The 19,590-nt window shown below is 49.8% G+C and overlaps 1 protein-coding gene across 8 annotated transcripts in view; it reads left to right on the top strand.

Annotated features, from left to right (window-relative positions):
* Positions 1-19,590, top strand: part of ABCA4 (ATP binding cassette subfamily A member 4) — a 126,132-nt gene that overhangs the window by 70,213 nt on the left and 36,329 nt on the right. For all 8 annotated transcript variants that reach the window (XR_012509109.1, XM_074369987.1, XM_074369988.1 and 5 more), the window contains 12 exons: positions 531-662; positions 1,563-1,702; positions 2,164-2,301; positions 3,574-3,767; positions 4,851-4,935; positions 7,660-7,865; positions 8,226-8,274; positions 11,689-11,933; positions 12,573-12,697; positions 13,177-13,275; positions 14,068-14,254; positions 18,166-18,260. Coding sequence is in view for 7 of the 8 variants with exons in the window: in XM_074369987.1 (XP_074226088.1) it covers positions 531-662; positions 1,563-1,702; positions 2,164-2,301; positions 3,574-3,767; positions 4,851-4,935; positions 7,660-7,865; positions 8,226-8,274; positions 11,689-11,933; positions 12,573-12,697; positions 13,177-13,275; positions 14,068-14,254; positions 18,166-18,260 (1,695 nt within the window). In the remaining variant the exon portion in view is untranslated. The remainder of the gene's footprint in view (positions 1-530; positions 663-1,562; positions 1,703-2,163; positions 2,302-3,573; positions 3,768-4,850; positions 4,936-7,659; positions 7,866-8,225; positions 8,275-11,688; positions 11,934-12,572; positions 12,698-13,176; positions 13,276-14,067; positions 14,255-18,165; positions 18,261-19,590) is intronic.

Here is a 19,590-nt window from a genome sequence, read left to right as displayed (position 1 = left end):
TCATTTTCAAAAAAAAAAAAAAGCCCTACGTTGTTATTGGGCTTTTTATTACTTTTGGATCCAGAACTTTCGTGGTGGTAATTCCCAGGCCTGGCTTCAATCGATTAGTCAACAAATGCACATTGAGTGCCTGGGCGTCTCGGCAAGACCCAGCCCTTTGTAAGGTGACGTCAGGCAAAGCATTGACCCCTGCACTGAATACCTTTAACGGAGCTGGGAGCTGTGATGGCTGCAAGGGGGCTTGGGGAGGGCTCTTTGGCTGCAAGTGAATGCTGGGCAGCTGGGAATCATCACTGCCTGCCTGGGAGCACTGGGAATTAGCAGAAGCAGAGAGGGAAGGCAGATGTGCACATGAGCACTAAGCCTCTTGTGGGAAACTGTTGGTTCCCACAGCTAATGATGGCTTGGGTTTAATGAGAGGCACAGGTAGAAATCACTGTGAGCGTCCTCACCGGCCCTGGGGTGGGGGCTGCCGTCCCCAGGTGTTCCTAAAGGCCATCCTTTCTGCCCCTGATTCCTGTGTCTGGCAGGTCCATCGTGACGGGCCTGTTGCCCCCGACATCTGGGACCGTGCTCATTGGGGGAAAGGATATTGAAACCAGCCTGGATGCAGTCCGGCAGAGCCTTGGCGTGTGTCCACAGCACAACATCCTGTTCCACCAGTAAGTAGAACAGGAACTGAGACCCTCGCCTCGCCTCGCCCTCACCTGGCCCCCAGCAACGTGTTCTCCCAGGCCAGCTCATCCACATTCAAGGTCTTTTGTCCTGCTTGCCATGAGAAGGTCCCTCAGAACCTAGGACCGTGCCTCAGGCACTCGGAGCTGAGGTCTTCCCGCTCAGAAGAGTGATGCCGCCTTCTCTCTGTCGGGGTGGCTGGGCCCAGGGCCCCCTGCTCAGTGTTTGCCCGGAAGTCTAGTCCCTCTCAGCGACCGGACAGGAGACCCTTGCTCCTTCTTCCCTCTTAAGCCAGGTGCTAAAAATGGACTTTTCAGCAGGCTTTTCAGTTGGGTTCTTTCCATACTTTTATTTCTTATCTAAAAAGTTATATACAGAAGTAAGGAGGGAAGAAAAGGAAGGAAGGGAATATAAAATAAAACAAGAAAAATAAAGGTCATCTGTAATTTCACCACCCAGAGAAAACCACTGTTAACACCTTGATATATAATATTTCAGACCTTTCTCTAGTGCATGTGTAGATATATTTTTTTTAATTATAAAAGAGAGTAAAACTGCATACAACTTTGTAACCTGCTATTTTTTAAATATGACTGCTTTTTTGACCTAAGATATCATGACCATCTTTTCATGCTATTACATATTCTTCTATAAAGCAATTTTTACTATACACATACTATTCCATTGTATGATGTGCTTTTTAAGCTGTGTCCTCTTAGATATTTTGGCAGGGTCGGCTTTTGGTCTCATTTTCTATTATAAGCAACACCGTGATGGACATGTTGACGGCTAAATCCTTCTGCTCACCCTCAATTATTTCTGTAAGGCAGATTTCCTGAAGGGGAGTTGCTAAGCACGTTGCCTTTCTTGTTGCCCTGTCCCCACAGCCTCACAGTGGCCGAACACATCCTCTTCTACACCCAGCTGAAAGGGAGGTCCTGGGAGGAGGCCCAGCTGGAGGTGGAAGCCATGCTGGAGGACACAGGCCTCCACCACAAGAGGAATGAGGAAGCTCAGGATCTATCAGGTGTTTGGTGCTGGAGAAGGACAGGGCTTCCGATGGCACATCCACTGTCTCCCGGGAACAGGGCTCTGTGTGTGTGTGTGTGTGTGTGTGTGTGTGTGTGTGTTCTTAGGCTTACAACAGGAGAGCTTCTAAGAGTTGGAACATTCTATAAAGTTATGCTGAGCATCTACGAGCCGCCCACCTCTGGATTATGTCCCACATGGGACGCTATCTTGCGGCAGCCTGGGCTGTATTTGCTCTGATGTTTATGTGTTTGAACTGAAAGGTGAGAACCGTCTTCAAGTGGTCTGATCCTAGGAGGCAGGGATTTTCTTTTCTGCACCATGAGGCTGGTCCCACTAGGGTTTTGAACGTTGTATGTGAACATCTAAGGAGGCAGCATCGAACGTGCAGGATCTAAGGTGCCCTCCTCGCTCTCGTCCCGCCCTCCACACCCCGTGACCCCACGCCTGTGCCTCCAGGTGGGATGCGGAGGAAGCTGTCCGTTGCCATTGCCTTCGTAGGAGATGCCAAGGTGGTCGTTCTCGACGAGCCCACCTCTGGGGTGGACCCCTACTCCAGGCGCTCCATCTGGGACCTGCTCCTGAAGTATCGCTCGGGTAAGGGCCACCGCGCAGCGCCTGTGTGCTCGGGGGCTTTATGTGTGCTCGCCGCTCCTCGCGCCCTCCTCACGCCGGGTGCTTTGCAGCTCAGTGCAGTAACAGCCATCACTGCGTTCAGACGGCGCTTTCTCTCTCACTGGGGGAGTCTGAGTTCCAGGGAAATCTCTTGAGATTTTTCACACAAATACAGGCAGGGAGTTACTGATGAAGCAGCTTCCTTCCCAAAATTCTCTCGGAAGTTCTTTTAACCTGCTGCCCTTCTGTCTGGAACACAGAGGGCAGCTCCAGGTGAAATTCCCCTTTGACTAAGGGGACCCAAGCCACCTACAAAAACCAGGTGTGAGGGCGATGAGCCTGTACTCAGTGCTACAGAGGACTGCTGCAGGTGGAAATGTCTCGACACGGACTTTCCCTCCTCTGTCGTGGCACCTGCCAACCAGAGGAGCAGACCCAGAAGAGACAGCAAGCAGAGCTGAGTGCCCGTGAAAGTGATGATGTGTGCAAGCCTGTGGTCGATTTGCCATTCTGGAATCCTCATTACTGTTTTCCTTTAATGACATCTCCAGCTATTATAAAAGAATGTGCTGTGTGTGTGTGTGTGTGTGTGTGTGTGTGTGTGTGTGTGTGTGTGTTTTGGAAAGACTACAAATGCAGTGCTTACAGACATAGAAAACAAACATAGGGTTACCACGGAGGAAAGAGTAGGAAGGGATAGGTTGGGAGTTCAAGATTTGCAGATACTAACTACTATATATAAAACAGATTAACAACAAGTTTCTACTGTAGAGCACAGGGAACTATATTCAATATCTTGTAGTAACCTATGGTGAAAATATGAAGAGGAGTATGTGTATGTACATGTATGACTGAAACGTTACGCTGCACACCAGAAGCACAGCACTGTAAACTGCCTACACTCCACCAACAAAAAATAAATGCAGTGCTCAGTGATCCGGAGTAACACATATAGAAGCCAGCAGATGTTGACTGACAGTAAATATGTCCCATATGCGGTGATTTACGTGCATCCGGCCCTGTGCCTGATGAAAAGACACTCTGTGGAGCAGCGCTCTGCAGCATGCAGGATGCTGTGAAACATTAGCTGCTGCCATTGCTGTTCTAGTATTCTAGACGGTGCTGCAGAGTGTTTGTTTTTATTTATTAACTCCTGGTTTTGTAACCCGTGTAGCAGGGAGAGAGCTGTACATCCTCTCTCATCCACACCCGGCCCAGGCCTGCCAGGTGACTCCCCTGACCCCTGCCTTGCAGGAAGAACCATCATCATGTCCACTCACCACATGGACGAGGCCGACCTCCTCGGGGACCGCATCGCCATCATTTCCCAGGGACGGCTCTACTGCGCGGGCACCCCGCTCTTCCTGAAGAACTGCTTTGGCACAGGCTTCTACCTCACCTTGGTGCGCAAGATGAAAACCGTCCAGAGCCAAGAAAGAGGCTGCGAGGTATGTGTCTGTCCAGGGGAAGAGCCCATCCTGGCTGAGAAGGGACGTACAGGGTGGCACTGTCATTCCAGACATCTCTACCCAAATCAGGCTCCAGCCAGCAGAACTGAGCTCTTTGTTTCTGGAACCATTTGCAGATTTTGATAAAAGGACATTCTGAACTGTCCTACACAGATGCTTTACCCCAAGTAAAACGCCTGGTTTTAAATGACCTGAGATTATTACATGCAAGAATCCTAAACTACACAGGAGGTTTGGTGCAGCGCAGAAGGGAGGGTCTTACACTGCAAGGTTACGCTGTTTAAAGGAGAGTAGTCATTTAAGCTTCCTTTTTTCATTCCAACATTATGTTCCCTAATTAAACCCAAAATTTACTGGTAAATGAAAGCTAGTAAAAAACCTCCCTGGTAACTATAACCTGAAAACGATGAAGGGAAAAAATACCAGCCAGCAGAGGCCATCACAGCGCGTCAGGAGCCCCACATTCAAGTCTGAGCTTGAAGGTGAACATAGTGTGTCATCCTGGGCAAATTACTTAATCCCTCACTGTTGTTGGGGATTTGTCCATGTAGAAAATGGAACTGGTATTTGCTGCTGCTGCTTCTGGGGGATGTGGTGAGGGTCAAGTATCACGCATGTGCTCAGAGCTCCTTGAGGAAGGCACTGCTCATGCTCCAGCTGCCTCGTCCCATTTGTTTTATTGAGCATTATTTACGCCTCCAGCCCCTGTAGTTTGTGTCTGGCTGCTTCTGGATTTTCCTGTCCTGGGTGGACTTCCACAGCCCAGCACGCATCCCCGGGGAGGGAGGAGTCAGACGTCTTGCACAGGTGGACCTACTCTGTCACATGAGCAGTAATGGGCCAGAGGGATCCTCTGAGGTTCCCTCGTGCCTGATTCACACGCTCTCCAGGATGAAATCAAACAGCCACACCCTCAAAATGTTCAGATGAAGTAAGAGATTAAACCAGTGAAGAAAAATGTGTTGACCACACTTGGCATGAGAAACAAACAAAGCCTGGTGGTGACAGCGGTGGACACAGGGAGATGCTGTCATGGGAGTGACTGACGTCCCTCTGTCGTAGGGGACCTGCGGCTGTGCCTCCAAGGGTTTCTCCACCAGGTGTCCAGCCTGTGCTGACGGTTTAGCTCCCGAACAAGCCTTGGATGGTAAGGACTGGGGCAGCCCATGCTTGGTTCTTGTCCGGCAATCATCTCTTGGTGGTCTTAGCTGTGTTCTGTTGTCGTGCGTTTTGACGCAAATAAAGAGAACACGCTGTGTGCTTCTCAAGCCCACGGTCATGCAATTGCCCCTCTTCTTCTGTGAGCTTCTTTCTTCTCCTCTGTTCCCCAAGGGGTTTTAGGGTCATGGGCCTACCTTTAACGAGGAATCCAGTCTTTGTTCATTCCTTGCCCTTGTCCATAGTAAGCCCACATTCCCGGGGTCCTCCTTCCTGGCTCCAAGCCACATTCCTCGGTGTCTGGCGAGAAGGGCTCCTGAAGGTGCCAAACGGAGCCCTATGGCGGAGCCGTGGTGACGCGCAGCCCTCACAGTGCGCTTTTCCATGGCGTCAGGTCGCACGGCATGGTTGCCGAGTCTGTGGGATGTCACACATCCCCGTTACACCCCTAGCTTTCCCCACAGTCCCAGTTTTCCTCTATTCTCACTTGGGTGAGGATGCATTAAACCTCCAGGAAGACACCAAAGAGAGGCTCTCCCTGTAGAAGCGCTCATCCCGCCAGGACCTGACCTCCTGGCCCCAGAGTGCTTGTCAACAAGTCTTTCCGTCCTGGGTGAGTGCCTGCCTCTCGTCCTTCTCCTGGGGGTGTCCTTGCAGATGGAATCCCACACACCGTATTCCTAAATGTGAGCAAAATTAAACCTATGCACTCATCCAAGTTAACGAGAAGGTGTGTCTGCTTAGCAAAGAAAAAACAAAGTTTCTTATTTAGCACAAATTTTTTTCTAACCCAAATCTGGTGAAACAAGAAAACTAGACAATTATGCTTAAAATCTGAGGGAAAATGCCCAGAGTTGCGTCAAGCTTGCTCTCTCACCCTCTCTTTGCGCTGACAGAACCCATCATGAACACAAACACATCTTTTTAGGACATTTCTGTTTTTCCCTAGTCTGCCTTGCTAAGGCCCCCTCTCTGCTTTCTGAATGGTTTTTAAATGAACACAATTAATTACTGTTGTGCACCAAAATTAAGTTGGAAACAGAGCCTGCTGGCTAGTAGGACTTCATTTCTAAACAACGGTTTATTTTCTTTGAATAGAAGAGGGATACTGTGAACGGTGGGGAGCTCAGTAAGTAGTTGTGCCCCAGGTATGAGAAGGAAGATCATTGCAATCCCCAGTAGCCCCTGGGAAGGCTTTTCACACACACACACACACGTACCACACACACACACACACACACACACACGCACACACACACACCTCCCTGCCAGGCCCTGAGAGCCCTGCTGCCCTGGAAAGGCTGACACACACGCCTAAGACACAATTCCTGGGAATCCAGCAGCTTCAGGCTCCACTTCCTTCCTAAGAGAACAATGACCGTGACCCCAGAGAGCTGTTAGGGCCGAGCTGCTTCCTCCCGCGAGGAGCCCTCCGGCCCCTGCATGAAGTCACCTCGTCGCTGAAGACAATTGAGTCTAATTTGCATGCCTGACATGAAACAAGCCTTCCAGTCCAGCTAGGCAGAAGGATTTGGATTGAAAGCCATGAAATCCCTCTACATGAGTCACTTTTAAAACAAAGAAAGAAAAGAACTCATGGGGTGACCCTGACCCTGAGTGGTCTGCTTGCAGAAACACTCTGGGGCAGGGGCCCGAGCCCCCAGACCCCTGCTCCCTTTGACCTGCCTGCCTCTCAAGAGAACGTGCTGGGGAACGGCTTCTTTAAATGCATGCTTTACATTTTTTAATTAGATTTTTTTTTCATTTTAAAGTAACACATGCTTGTTCGTGAAGTTGGATTCTGACTTATGAGGGTATCAGGTACATACTCGGCACTGGACACGTCCCCACACCCCATGCCGTGCACCCTGCACTCCATCCCCTGGTCCAGCTCCGCAGCTCCTCAGTCCACCTCTGCATTTCCTCTGAGCTGGGGATGGAGAAGTTTTTTCGTTCGTTTGTTTGAGACACCAGATGCAGGCCCAAGGGGGATGATGCAGTCCCCCAAAAAGCTAGGCCAGGCCTGGGTGTGAGTCAGGAAGGAGGGTTCTCACCCAGCTTGGTCACTAGGTCCAGATGAGCATCTCATCTTGGGCGAGTCCCCTGCAGCCTGGGCCACACCCTGAAAATGAAAGCGGCCTTGACTTAACTCTCAGTCTTGTGGTGAACGAGAATGAGCAACAGTGATGACAGAGCTTGCTCACTTGAGATGACGGTCATGATTAGCAACAGCAGCCGACACTCATCCACGCACCAGGCACAGGGTTCTCGGTGTTTCTTGTGTATTAACTCATCCAAGCCTCACTGATAACAATGAAGTGGGTGCTGTTGTTTCCCCCTTTTTGCAGACGAGGAAACTAGGGTATGACTTGCCTGATGGTATGTAGATTGTAAAGGACAGAACATTTGATTGAACAAAGGAGAAAGCCGGCACCAGGACGTTACATGACCTCCCCAGGTTTGCAGTGAGTTAGCGGGGAGCGCTTTTGTTCCCACCTCCATCTCCATCTCCCTTCCAGCGCCTGTCACAGGGCCAGCTAAGCTAAACATGGGCAGGATGGAGCGAGCGTCAGTCCTCCACAAGAGCCACTATTGAAGAACGAAATGCCCCTTCCTCAGACGGGAGGCAGAAGAAAGCAGGGGACCTGGGCAAGCTCACGGTCTCGCAGGTTCTGGAAAACAGAGTCGACGTCAGCTTCTTCCCTTGTCTTAGGGGATGTGAACGAGCTGATGGATATGGTTCGCCACCACGTTCCAGAGGCAAAGCTGGTGGAGTGCATTGGTCAAGAACTCATCTTCCTTCTTCCAAATAAGAATTTCAAGCAGAGAGCATACGCCAGCCTTTTCAGAGAGCTGGAGGAGACGCTGGCTGACCTGGGGCTCAGCAGTTTTGGGATTTCTGACACTCCCCTGGAAGAGGTAAGGCAGAGATTCCAGCTGGTTTCTGTCCGGTACCGGAAGAGGTGGTTCTTTGCCAAAGTCTAACTCTAGAGGGAAGTTTTGTAAAGGTAAAGAGCCATAATTCCTCACCCAAGCATAGCAACTAGCTTCATTTCCGGCTTACTTCCTCCTGCCTTTGTACATCTGCACACATATTTTAGAAGAGAAACCCCTAGAATCCACAGCATACACTTTTGTGTTTATGGAAGACTATGTTCTTAGAAAAAGAATCAATGTATTTTCTTCCCTTTATGAAGCAGTATGCAACAAAATTGAGCTTGGGTTAGATTTTTCTGAGGGGCATGCCTGACCCAAATTCTCTCTTTTCCTCCTTGACAGATTTTTCTGAAGGTCACGGAAGACTCTGATTCAGGACCTCTGTCTGCAGGTATGGTGCCTGAGTGCGTAGTTTGTTCCCGCGCCACAACCCCAAGCTCTGTCTTGAAAGTCTAAGGAAAAACTCATGAAACAACAGAGCAAGCAAATTCTCCTCCAGAGTATTTATCTGACCCCCAAATAACAAGTATTCTGCATTCTCAGTTCCTTTGAACGACAAAGGAAAGACGAGTAGAATTAGGTCTTGGTAGGGAGAGTGGATCAACCAGGATTCTTAGAAGCTCAGGCTGGGAGCTGCACCCGCCCCAGGCTTCTCACCCCACTTCCCGTCTCCTGTTCCTGCCACAGCAGCATCCTTATCCCCTCTTACCTCCGACCAGACCTCCGATCCCCGCCCGCCTGCATGAGTGATAGCCCAGAGTTGGATGATGGTGATAGTAAATAGAACCCAGATGCCAGCTGGACCTCCTGGCCCCTTTGACGTGGAGATAAAATTATTCTGAGCCCTCATGTAGTGCCCTGTGGAACTTTGAAAGTGTGGGGCCAATAATTGCTGTGGATTCTGGGGGTTTCTCTTTTATATATGTGTGAGCCTAGGACGCAACTATCCTCTTCCACAATTTCTACAAAACCCCAGAGCCACTCAAACACTCCTGAGCGCAGTGGACTTTACTGTGAAGAGTGCGGGATAGGGAGGTGGACGTGCAGAAGGGGGTCACCTGCCACAACACATGCCCCTGCTGATAGAGCAATAGGCATCCACCCACACCGACGATATCCCCTCCCTGGCTTCGCTCTTCCCGTTCCATTTTCCTTTCTCCAGGTTGCAGGCAAAGCTGTGGGGCAATTCTCCTTTGCTGCCTTGGGCTCCTGCCTTTGGTTACGTCTTTCTACCCAGTGTGGCATCTCACAGTATTCTCCTGTGCAAAGGCTCTTTCCTCTCTGAGGGCTTCTGGTACCAACTCTTAAGTTATGGTTCTCATCTTGCTTTGTAAGCGATCCCAGAAGTTTATGTATCAGCTGTGCCTAGAACTATCAATGGTCAAATGTATCAGCCCAAACATGTGCCGTGCTCAGGCAGGTTGTGTGGCGGCCAGAAGAGGTGGCCGTCCAGGTGGAGTACGGAGGAAAGGGCAGCGCTCTGGAGGGGGTGCGAGCAGCCCACCACAGGGCCAAGGTCTTCCTTCCAGCTTTGCAGACACAGGAACTGAATTCTCTCAGCTTACCCAAAGGCAAAAACTTACATTAACCAAGACCAGAATGAAAATATGCTAATTTATATTAGATGCCCTGATAGATTCAAGAATTGGGGACTTTAATCTGCACACAATACGCCGTCTTAATAAGTAGGTCCTCTTAGAAGAATAAATTACACACCAGAAGACTGGTCATTCTGGACATAGAATAGGATGTTCTAAAGAGACAGTCAAGGGTAGGGGTTAAGAGTTAGCCTCTAGAATGAGGCAGACTGAACATCAAACTTGAACTCTATAATTTGCTAATTGAGTGGCTTTGGGGAAATATCTGGCCTCTTTTTATTTTTAAATGAGAACTCTTAAGATTCTCATGTATAGCATACAGCAGAGTTAATTATATTGATCATGCTGTACCCTATATCCCTAGTACTTATTAATTTTAGCTTTTTTGTACCTCAGTTTCCTCATCTGCAAAATGGGGATAATAGTATCCACCTGTTAAGGTTATTGAGAGAATTAAATGAGTTAAAACATGCCAAGTCTTAATACAGTATGCAATTTCTGATTACGACTCGGCAACACCCTGATCTCAACATTTACAAATATCTCGTGTCTCAAACCCATTTAGCCCTAATTTATACTTTACAAGATTAAACATTCATTGTCTTATTTGACTGTCACTGTAACCTCATGAGGCTGGTAGGGCAGGGATGGCCCCATCTGGGGAAACTGAGCTCATATAAATGGGATGACTGCCTTAAAGTCACTCAGGCTTCTGAGTCTTACTCCCTGGCCGCAGCTCTCAAGTCTAAGACCCGCAATTCCACACTCCCACCGTCTCCCACTTTTCAGATGGCTCAGTGCATTTGTTTTGAATAGGCTCTGCTTTAGAGGATGGCATTTTTCTGATCTTGTCTTCAGAGTCTAAGGAGCCTGTCTATGGAGTCACACATCACGTGGTACCAAGAGGGTCCAAGCCGTTTCTGAAGGGTGGTTCACTGCCAGTGGCCTCTAGAGGGCAGCAGAAAGCCAGAGACAAACTGATTCTGAACAAGCCTGGAGCCCTCACCTCTGGCCCTGGCGGTGGACTCCAGTCTGGGTGGGGCGTCAGGGAGAGCAAAGTTCAGAGGACAGACATGAGGAGAGGCAACAGAAACCCCCCAGAGGGAGGGCCAGCCACAGGAGACCTCAGGTCTGAGCCCAGATTAGAAGGGAGACTGAACTGGGACCTGGCGCCGGCTAGTCGGTGAGCCTGAAGGGACTCTCCGCCCTCTGAGCAGCGGGCCTGGTGCACCGCAGGTGCCTGTGAGCGTCCACTGAAGGGACAGCTCAGCTCACCCGCTCCCTTTCTAGCTGCTCTTGTCCTGGGGGACTTCAGGAGCAAGCAGCCGGGGACCACCCAGCGGTCCTCTAGGGTCTCCACACGTGCAGCCACATGCTCTGCAAATGGGTATTAAAAATTGGTGGTCAACTGTAGCTTCAATAAAACTGAGGACTTGCGGTGGTTTACAAAGCGCATTCACATGTGTTAGTTCGTTTAATCTTCATAACAACCCTTGAAATATTCTCGTTCTCATTTTACAGATGAGAAAACTCAGATTCAGACAGGTTGAGTCACTCAGCCAGATTTACACATCTGGTAAGAGTCAGGGCGCAAACCCAGGTCTCCTAACTCCCAGTTCATCAGTCTTTCCTCTACTTTTCAGGAGCCTCCAAAAGTTTAGAAAAAACCGACTCTGACTTTTACATATTTGTGTGCACAGGTTATATGTGAATGCATTTTGTTGTTAAATTCAAATAATACAAAAAAAGGCTGAAATCACCCCTCCCACTTCCTCTGCTGCCCTTCACCCAGCTCTGCCGTCGTTGTCCGTGATAACCTGTGTTAACAGCGATGGGTGTTCTCTCAGAGCTTTGCGTGTGCGTGCACATTGTCAGTGCATGTGTATATGTGAGCTGTGTGCTCGCTAACATACATATGGTCTCACCACACATATCCTTCTGCAGCATTATTTTTACTCATGTGGTTTAGACCTCTCTGTCTTGTCCTTTTTAACTGCTATAGAGAATTGTTAAGCAATTTCAGGCAATTCTGTCTATAGATGATTTATCCTAGAAAGTAGAATTTTTAAGCATTTATTACCTTCCTGGCCTGATGTTTTGTTGCTGACTTAAGTGAAGGGAAAATCAACACATTAAGAGAAAACGGCTTACGAGATCCAGACCTTATGAATGTTTTTCTAAATTACTAATTCCATCTCCCAAACCAGGCGGCTCTCAGCAGAAAAGAGAAAACAGCAGCCTCCGACACCCCTGTCTGGGTCCTGGTGAGGGGGCCAGACCCACTCCTCAGGGCAGGGGGCCGTCTCCTCAGCCCGAGGGCCCGCCTTCCCCCCAGCGGGAGGGGCGTGGCCGACTCCACACGGGAGCTCGGCTGGTCCTGCAGCACGTGCAGGCGCTGCTGGTCAAGCGGTTCCAGCACACCGTCCGCAGCCGCGAGGACTTCCTGGCCCAGGTACTGCCGCAGGCTGTGGCCGCGCTGTGTGCTGGTGGCCCTTCGCCGGCCTCCCTGGCCTCTCCCAGGCTGTCTCGTGCACAGGGTGGGGGTGAGACCCAGCGATGAGCACCCTCTCTGGGTTGTCACCTTTGCTTCTTCCTTGCCAACCTTTAGGTTGATTCTTGGTAACACAGTGCTTCTTTGTAAGTTTTCTATCTCACTTAGCAGGGAAAACAGAATAATAATGAATATGTTGATCTTGGCTTTATTTTTACAGAGAAGGATAAAGTCATGTTTTCATTCATTTTTGCAATGACTCTGTATTTCAAGGTCATGGTCCCCTTTTTCTTTTTATATTTTTTATTCAGAAACAGAAACTCTGGTTCACCTCTGGCTCGGCACTGGCCAGCTTCAGTGTTCATTGTTCATTGCTGGCCTGATTCAACCATCCTTCAGAGGTTCCCGGAACATTCTATTTTCTCCTGCACAACTGCCTTTGTGCCTCCTTCCATCATGTCCCCTAGAACTGACCTTCTCCACCAGGGCCCAGTTATGAGGCTGCAGGATAAATGCTTAAAAATGTGTGTGTGTGTGTGTGTGTGTGTGTGTGTAGCATACCATATTCCACAGCCCACATTGCCATGTTTATTTTTGTAGATTGTGCTCCCGGCCACTTTTGTGTTTTTGGCTCTGATGCTTTCCATCATCATCCCTCCTTTTGGTGAATATCCTTCTTTGACCCTTCACCCCTGGATGTATGGGCAGCAGTACACCTTCTTCAGGTGCGTGGACTACATCCCCAAAGGGCATCATTCACCTCCGTGGGCTGTGGGGCTGCCGGGTCACCTGCTGCTTGGCGGGGCCCTGACCATCCCACTCTCTGGGACAGTCCCCAGCATGATGGGGGCCTCGGGCTGCCCTCAGAAGGAAGTTGATGTACCTGCCACTTGGGCAAGGTGATCCCAGGTGGACACCCAGGACTGCCAGGAGTGAGGAAGGAGAAAGTGAAAGTTGGACGAGCGGGCTGAAGTCCCGTCTTTTTGAGGCACAGACATGATGTGCCATCAGACCACTGGGCATGTTCAGGTCACCTACCCCCTTCCCAGGAGACCTGTAACCACCACACGGCAGCGTTCTGTGCCTCGTGTACATGCCTGGAACCTAGCAGCCATCCGGCAGGCATTTTCTCAGTTGCATGTTGGCTGCTTTATCTGTCTGTCCCGGTCACGTGTCCTTCGAGTAAGCCCCTCACTCTGTCTAGCATGGACCAGCCGGACAGCGAACGGCTCGTGGCACTTGCAGACGTCCTCGTGAACAAGCCAGGCTTTGGCAACCGCTGCCTAAAGGAAGGATGGCTTCCGTAAGTCCCTGTGCACCCCTGCCCTGACACCAGCAGCTGCCCCGGGAGACACCAGTGGTGGGGGCCGGGTGGCAGAGTTGGGAGGGACCCCATCTCAGTCCTGCCCTGCATTACCCGAACACTTCCATACCCCTGAGCAGCACTCACCCGTGTGCAAGGGTGTTCTCTAGCCCTCAGGAAACCACCCCCATCACTGGACAGCACTGTATTTCTGTAATTCTCAATATAGAAAGTTCCACACTGAGTTGATATATGCTTCTTACAACTTATTTGAAAGGAATCTGAACAGGGGAAGGAGGGACAAAGGGATGTGCTGTAGTGTAACTGGACCTAGGATGGCATTAGTTACATATATGGCCAACTTTCAATTATTGCTTTAAGTGGAGAGAAGGGAGTCACAGAGGGCAGCTGAAATCCACCAAAAATCCAAAAAGTTCAATATAATTTTAACTGCTCCTCTCATCCAGTCTTTTTCAGAGTTATTGATAAGGATCAAAATAGACAAATTTCAACTTCCTCCTGTATTTCTTCTTTCAACAGCTAGAGCTGCCAGCAGATAAAAGGGAGCGTAAACCAACAAACTAGATCATCTTCCCCAGCCCCATAGCTAGCAACAAAATCCTCGTCCTCATTTTTCTTGTGCAGCAACTAACCTCCAAGAATAGAAGAGAATGTGTGGGGCTGAGGAGAAGGAGGAAAGGCTAAGAAGGAGGGTTGGGGGCTAGTTCCCATTTTTAGGGATTTTTATCAACTTTGGCTCTGACTGTGGAATGTGTTCTTGTCCCCCATAAGGGAGTTCCCCTGCGGCAACTCAACCCCCTGGAAGACCCCCTCTGTGTCCCCAGACATCGCCCACCTGTTTCGGAAGCAGAAGTGGACAGCAGACCAGCCCTCGCCTTCCTGCAGGTGCAGCACCAGAGAGAAGCTCACCATGCTCCCCGAGTGCCCCGAGGGCGCCGGGGGGCTCCCGCCCCCTCAGGTACCTGCACCCCCGGGGTGCCCGCAGCCCGGCCACTGCGCCTCCTGACTTCCTAGCCAGCTAACGTTTCAGACTGACAGTTAATCGAAGGACTAAATGAGGGGCTTCCCAGAGGCTCAGTCACAGCCACCTGGGGGAAGTCACTGCCCAAAAGCTTCATTTCATCAAACACTTCCTGTTTGATCCAGTAAAAAAAAAAAAAAAAAAATCTCTTTACATATTGAAAAAAATATATACATTATGCATGTTCAGTATAGAAAAATTAGAAAATACAGACAGGTCAGAACAAAAAATAATCGTCCTGTCACTTGGGGATGACTACCAGTCTCACTTGGTTTCTATACATTCAAACAGGATTAAGTTCAAAATGCTGCCCTGAAACTGCTGTTTTCACTTAAGAACACGTCAGGAACCTACATCCACGTAAACAGATGTACATCGACGTCACCATTTTTAATGCCTGTAAACTATCCTACAGTTTGGGTTTATTTTGTTTAACGAATCTCTTGGACGTGAGGGTTTTCAATTTTTCTCCATTATAAACAGCATTGTAGCATCCATCCAAATGCACGTTTATTAATAATCTTGATTAGAAAGCTTGCTATGTGCTGTGTCATTAACGTGCACGCACGCACACACACACACATACACACACACACAGTTAGCAACCTACGTTTTGCAGGGACATCAACAGTTTTGGCTTTGAGCAGCATCCTCTCTTGGGAGTTCAGAACTCATGCTATATCACAGGAGCCTCTCACATGGGTTTCAGAGATAGTGAAAGGAACCAGGAAGTCTCACCTTGTCTCGGGTCGATCATAGGCCTCCCAGCTGACTTGCGCTGAGCTGAGTCCTACGTGGTCCTCTCTTATGATTTGCCAGTGAATGAATGATGCCCTGAAAGGCAGTGTGGCAAGTGGTATGAGCACTGGCTTTGGCGTCAGAGAGCCATGGGTTGGTGACTTGGCCTCTCTGAGCCTTAATTTATAAACTGGGGACAATTGCATTTATTTTTTAACGTTATTATGAGAATTTAATGAGATAATGTAGGTAAAGAAGCTGCTATTTAGAAATAGATTCTACTCCAGTGACGACAGCCTCAGACTAACAGTGGATAAAAATAGGACACAATCTGTTTCTCTCGTGTGGAAGTGCATGCGGGTGGCCCATGGCACTCTGGTTTGCTGCTCCTTTACCGTAAACAGGCCTCCACCTTGTTGGCTGAGATGGCAGAGTCTGCTTCCCAGGTAGCAGATGGAAGAGACAGTGCAGAACAAGGGAGGGCGAAGTGTGTGGATACACTGTCCTGCAAGGAAGGTCCCCAGAAGCTACCACGCATCACGTTCATGGATACATCACTAGCCAGAACTGAACGTCAAGGGAGACTGGGAGCTATAGTCTTTATTCTGGGAGCCTCGACCCAGAGAAAAGGTCTGCTTCTATGGCCTATGGCGGAAGGCAGGGCCATGGTGCGGGACGGCTATGGCCTATGGCGGAAGGCAGGGCCATGATGCGGGATGGCTGCATTTTGCTGCAGCGTCGGTCACAGGTGCCTCCTGTAAATGATTCCGTGCTTATGCACATCCTGTCTTTCTCTTTTTTGATGCTGAAAGCACATACCTATTTCTCAAGCAATATATTCTCCCTTTGTGTCATAACTCAGCCACTGCAGCATCCTGGGGGCCCCAGAAGAGGGACTCAAGACCTTGCCCCAGTTCTCTGTCCCCAGAGGAAGCTTTGCTTCTGTTGGGTTTGCTGAGGGCAAACCCTGTGGCTGCTTCTGCTCAGACCCATCCGGCGTCAGAACACCAAGGCTGTGACCCAGGACAGTGAGCTCTTGGCTGGGGCGTGGGGACTCGTTCCTCAGCAACTCCTAACTTCAAGGCTGCCTGCCCGCTTAGAAATGTATTTTCAGTGGTTAGTGCCTGGCCCTTGAGGGATAAGCTTAACAGGCCACTCTGGCCGAAGTACGGTCAAAAGCAAGTCAGTGTCTGTGAGTCTGTCGCTCCTGCCTTTCCTCACTGTCATTCATGCCCCTCTCGGGGGCATCAGCACTGCAGCTGCTCTGTGGATGCATGAGTGTCTCTCTCTGTGGATGCGTGAGTGTCTCTCTCACGCACACACACACACTCATGCTCACACCCACGCACCACACTCCCTTACACACGCTCTCCCATTCAGCCTGGGAAAAGGCCGGAGGGCGGGCTTGACTCAGGGGCAGGAAATTGTCTAGAAAACGGGGTGGGGGATTTAGTCTCCTCCCTTCCTGTTCTAACATTCTTTGCACGGTGTTGGGTCCTGAGGGGCCGAGCTCCGTCCCTGACCTCTACAATGCATGCGGACAAGGTGGTAGGAGTATCTCACTCGACAGAATTTTTAGAAACTAGTGTCTCATACAGTCCCAGGCCCCAGCAATTATTCCAGCCTAGAGCCCTCCAGGGCACCTTGGCAGCTCACCTGGGCGCTGTTTTCAGCTGGAGAAGCAGGTGACAGAGCAAGGGAAGCAAGGCTACGGGGGTCAGGCAAATGGAGGCTCGCCCCCGAGGGGGCAGGTCAGCTGACCTTCCCGAACCAGTTCCTCCACCTGTAAATTAAAGCGACAGTTCCTCTTTCACAGGGATACAAGGATTAAGGGAGATAATGTGCGTAGAGCATCATTTAACACAGTGCCTGGCACACAGTAAGCGTTCAGTAGATGCTAATTCTCCTCCCAGTATTAGAGAGGAGGGTGAAGAAAGGGAACCGGAGAGGGAAGTAAAATGGGAAAGGGCGCGGGAAGGAGAGAGACCCCACGTAAAGATGAAAGGAATGGTGTGTGATGACGGTGGTTTAACACTGCCAGAAATCTCCTCGGCTGCCTCTGGGTGACACCCTTGACACACCAGGTTCATGATGAACCAGAAGCGAAGCGCTCTGCATTCCCAAATTTAAAGTAACATTGCCACCTGGAGGCCAGACTCAGGCCCTTCTGAGTTCTCTGTGATCTTTTGATTAACTCGGAGTTCTAGATGTATTTGGGGAAATGGTTTGTAAACTGTAAGGCACTGTTTGAGTTTTCACTCACGTCACAAATTTACCATGTCAGCTATATTCCAGCTAAGATTCTGGGTGTGGGGGACACAGTAGCTAACAAGCCCGAGTGTCCTGGCTCTCACAGAGTTTATACCACACAGCGGGTACTAGACAAAAACAAGCAGATCAGTTGGAACGAAAATTTCAGGCAGAGATGAAAACGCAAAGATGATACAATATGTGACTAGAAATAGAAAGTACTTCTCTGAAGAGGGAACTTTGGCTGAGATTTGAATGATGCTAGTTAGCCACGTGAGGCTATGATGCTAGTTGTCCATGGAGGACACTCCAGGCAGAGGGAGATGCTGCCGAGCGCAGAACTACAGCGAGAACGAGGTGTGCCTCCGAGAAACAGAGGCTGTGGGAGGCTGGGGAGGGAGGGGGAGCAGTAGCTCAGCCTCGGGAACGAACTTGGATCTGATCCCAGGGGTATGGAGTGTGGTCAGGACGGCAGCGGGGTGTTCTGATCGACATAGTTAAGGCTCAGTCTGGCTGCTGAATGGAGAAGGGACTGTGGAGGGCCAGGGTGGGGTCGGGGAGACCAGTTTGGAAGTGGCGGCTTGGGCTGGGGTGACAGCGGCAGAACTGGAGAGAGACAGATGGACTGGGGATTCATTCTAAAGTTAGAACTGTCCCATCTTGTTAGTGAAGCAGAGAAAAGAGGAAGCCAAGGTGGCTACCACATCACTGCTGTGGGAACGAGGGAGATACCAGCGCCTTGCTCAATATTGGCCCCCCCGTGTGTGATAATTTCTGTGTGTATAAATAATTTTTGGAGAAGAACAAGTAGTTTCATCTCAAATTCCAAAGTAACTAACACAGATATCTCCTTGCCTCAGAGGATGCAGCGCAGCACTGAGATTCTCCAAGACCTTACGGACAGGAACATCTCCGACTTCTTGGTGAAAACGTATCCTGCTCTTATACGAAGCAGGTAAGAGGAGACCCTTTCACACTTTCATCCTGGCTCCCCGTGGGAAACACTGACTAGGAGCAAAGATAGTTCCCTCTCGTGACTTACCAACAGTCAGGGCAGTGGGATTTCCTTTTCCTAATTTGAGGTCCTCAAATTAGTAAAAAAGACAATTAGGCCTCTACAGTAAAATGCAACTTCTGTTTTTAGTTGAAGTGTAGTCAGTTACCACGTGTCAATTTCTGGCGTACAGCACAATGTCCCGGTCATTAATTTTGTTTTGTTTTTTGTTTTTTGTAGTCCACGCAGTCAAGTTTAACCCATGCACTATTACAAATAAAATAAGAAAGTATAGAATTTTTCCAATAATACAGCCTCATCTTTTAACTAGTTAAGAAAAAGAGATGGAGTTCGGAGGGAAGAAGGAGAGGAAGGGGAAAAGGTAGAGGAAAAAGAGATGCGAGAGGGAAAGTAAGGAGCAAAAAGAAGGGAAACAGCTAGGCCAAGATAGGAGAGAGGCAGCAGGGTGGTGTCTGCCGGACCCCGGGAGGGGCACCTGTCACCCTCTGACTGTGACGTGCCGTCTGGGTCGCTGCCCTTCCATCTCCCAGTGGATCCTCCCAGCTCTGCCGCTGCCCTCACCAAGACCCCGCTCCAGCAGCCCCATCCCCACACGACAGGCACACGCTGCAGAGAGGATTGCGCGGACCCAGGCCCCTGTTCTCTGGGGCTTCAAAATAAAACACACTGCCTAACTTCAGTAGTGTTTGCAGTTGCTTCCCCTCCCAGCCCTGAACACGGGGTCAGCAGACTCAGTTAGCCCCAGTCCACTGCAGGTGCTGAAAGCAGCCGCTGGGAAGGCAGGGCCAAGCCCGCGGTCAGCGCAACGTAGGACGCCGTCCGAGCACAACGATATAAGGAGTGTGCACAGAATCTATCCAATAATGCAGTAAACAACCATCATCCCAAACCTGGCTCTTGGCAGCAAATCTGAGACACAGAATTTTGGGTTTTGGGCTTGATGACAACGGTGGTTCGTGGGCCTGAACTCTGAGGGCTGGAGCTAGTGTCTGCCCGTTTCCTATTTTGTAATTTTGCCCTGATTGGCTGGAAATTAGTTTCTTAACTTTGGGCTAAGAGTAATTCATAACTTCCCCCAGGTGTGCAGGTGACTGACTGTGAGGGTCTCATTGTGCAGAGTGGAAGAGGGGAAGGTTGCAGCCCTCACTCCTCACGGGCGTGGTCACTGCCATGTTTTCTGGGTCCAGATGATCTGACAGATGGCCTGACAACAGGGCCACCCAGAAAGCCCAGAGGCAGGATGTGGCTTGAAGAGCCAGGAACGGAAGAC

The sequence above is a fragment of the Camelus bactrianus genome, chromosome 9 (assembly GCF_048773025.1).
Source record: "Camelus bactrianus isolate YW-2024 breed Bactrian camel chromosome 9, ASM4877302v1, whole genome shotgun sequence".
In the NCBI taxonomy this organism is placed as follows: Eukaryota; Metazoa; Chordata; class Mammalia; order Artiodactyla; family Camelidae; genus Camelus; species Camelus bactrianus.
The sequence above is the reverse complement of the archived record's forward strand: the minus strand, read 5'-3'. Positions and strand labels throughout refer to the sequence as shown.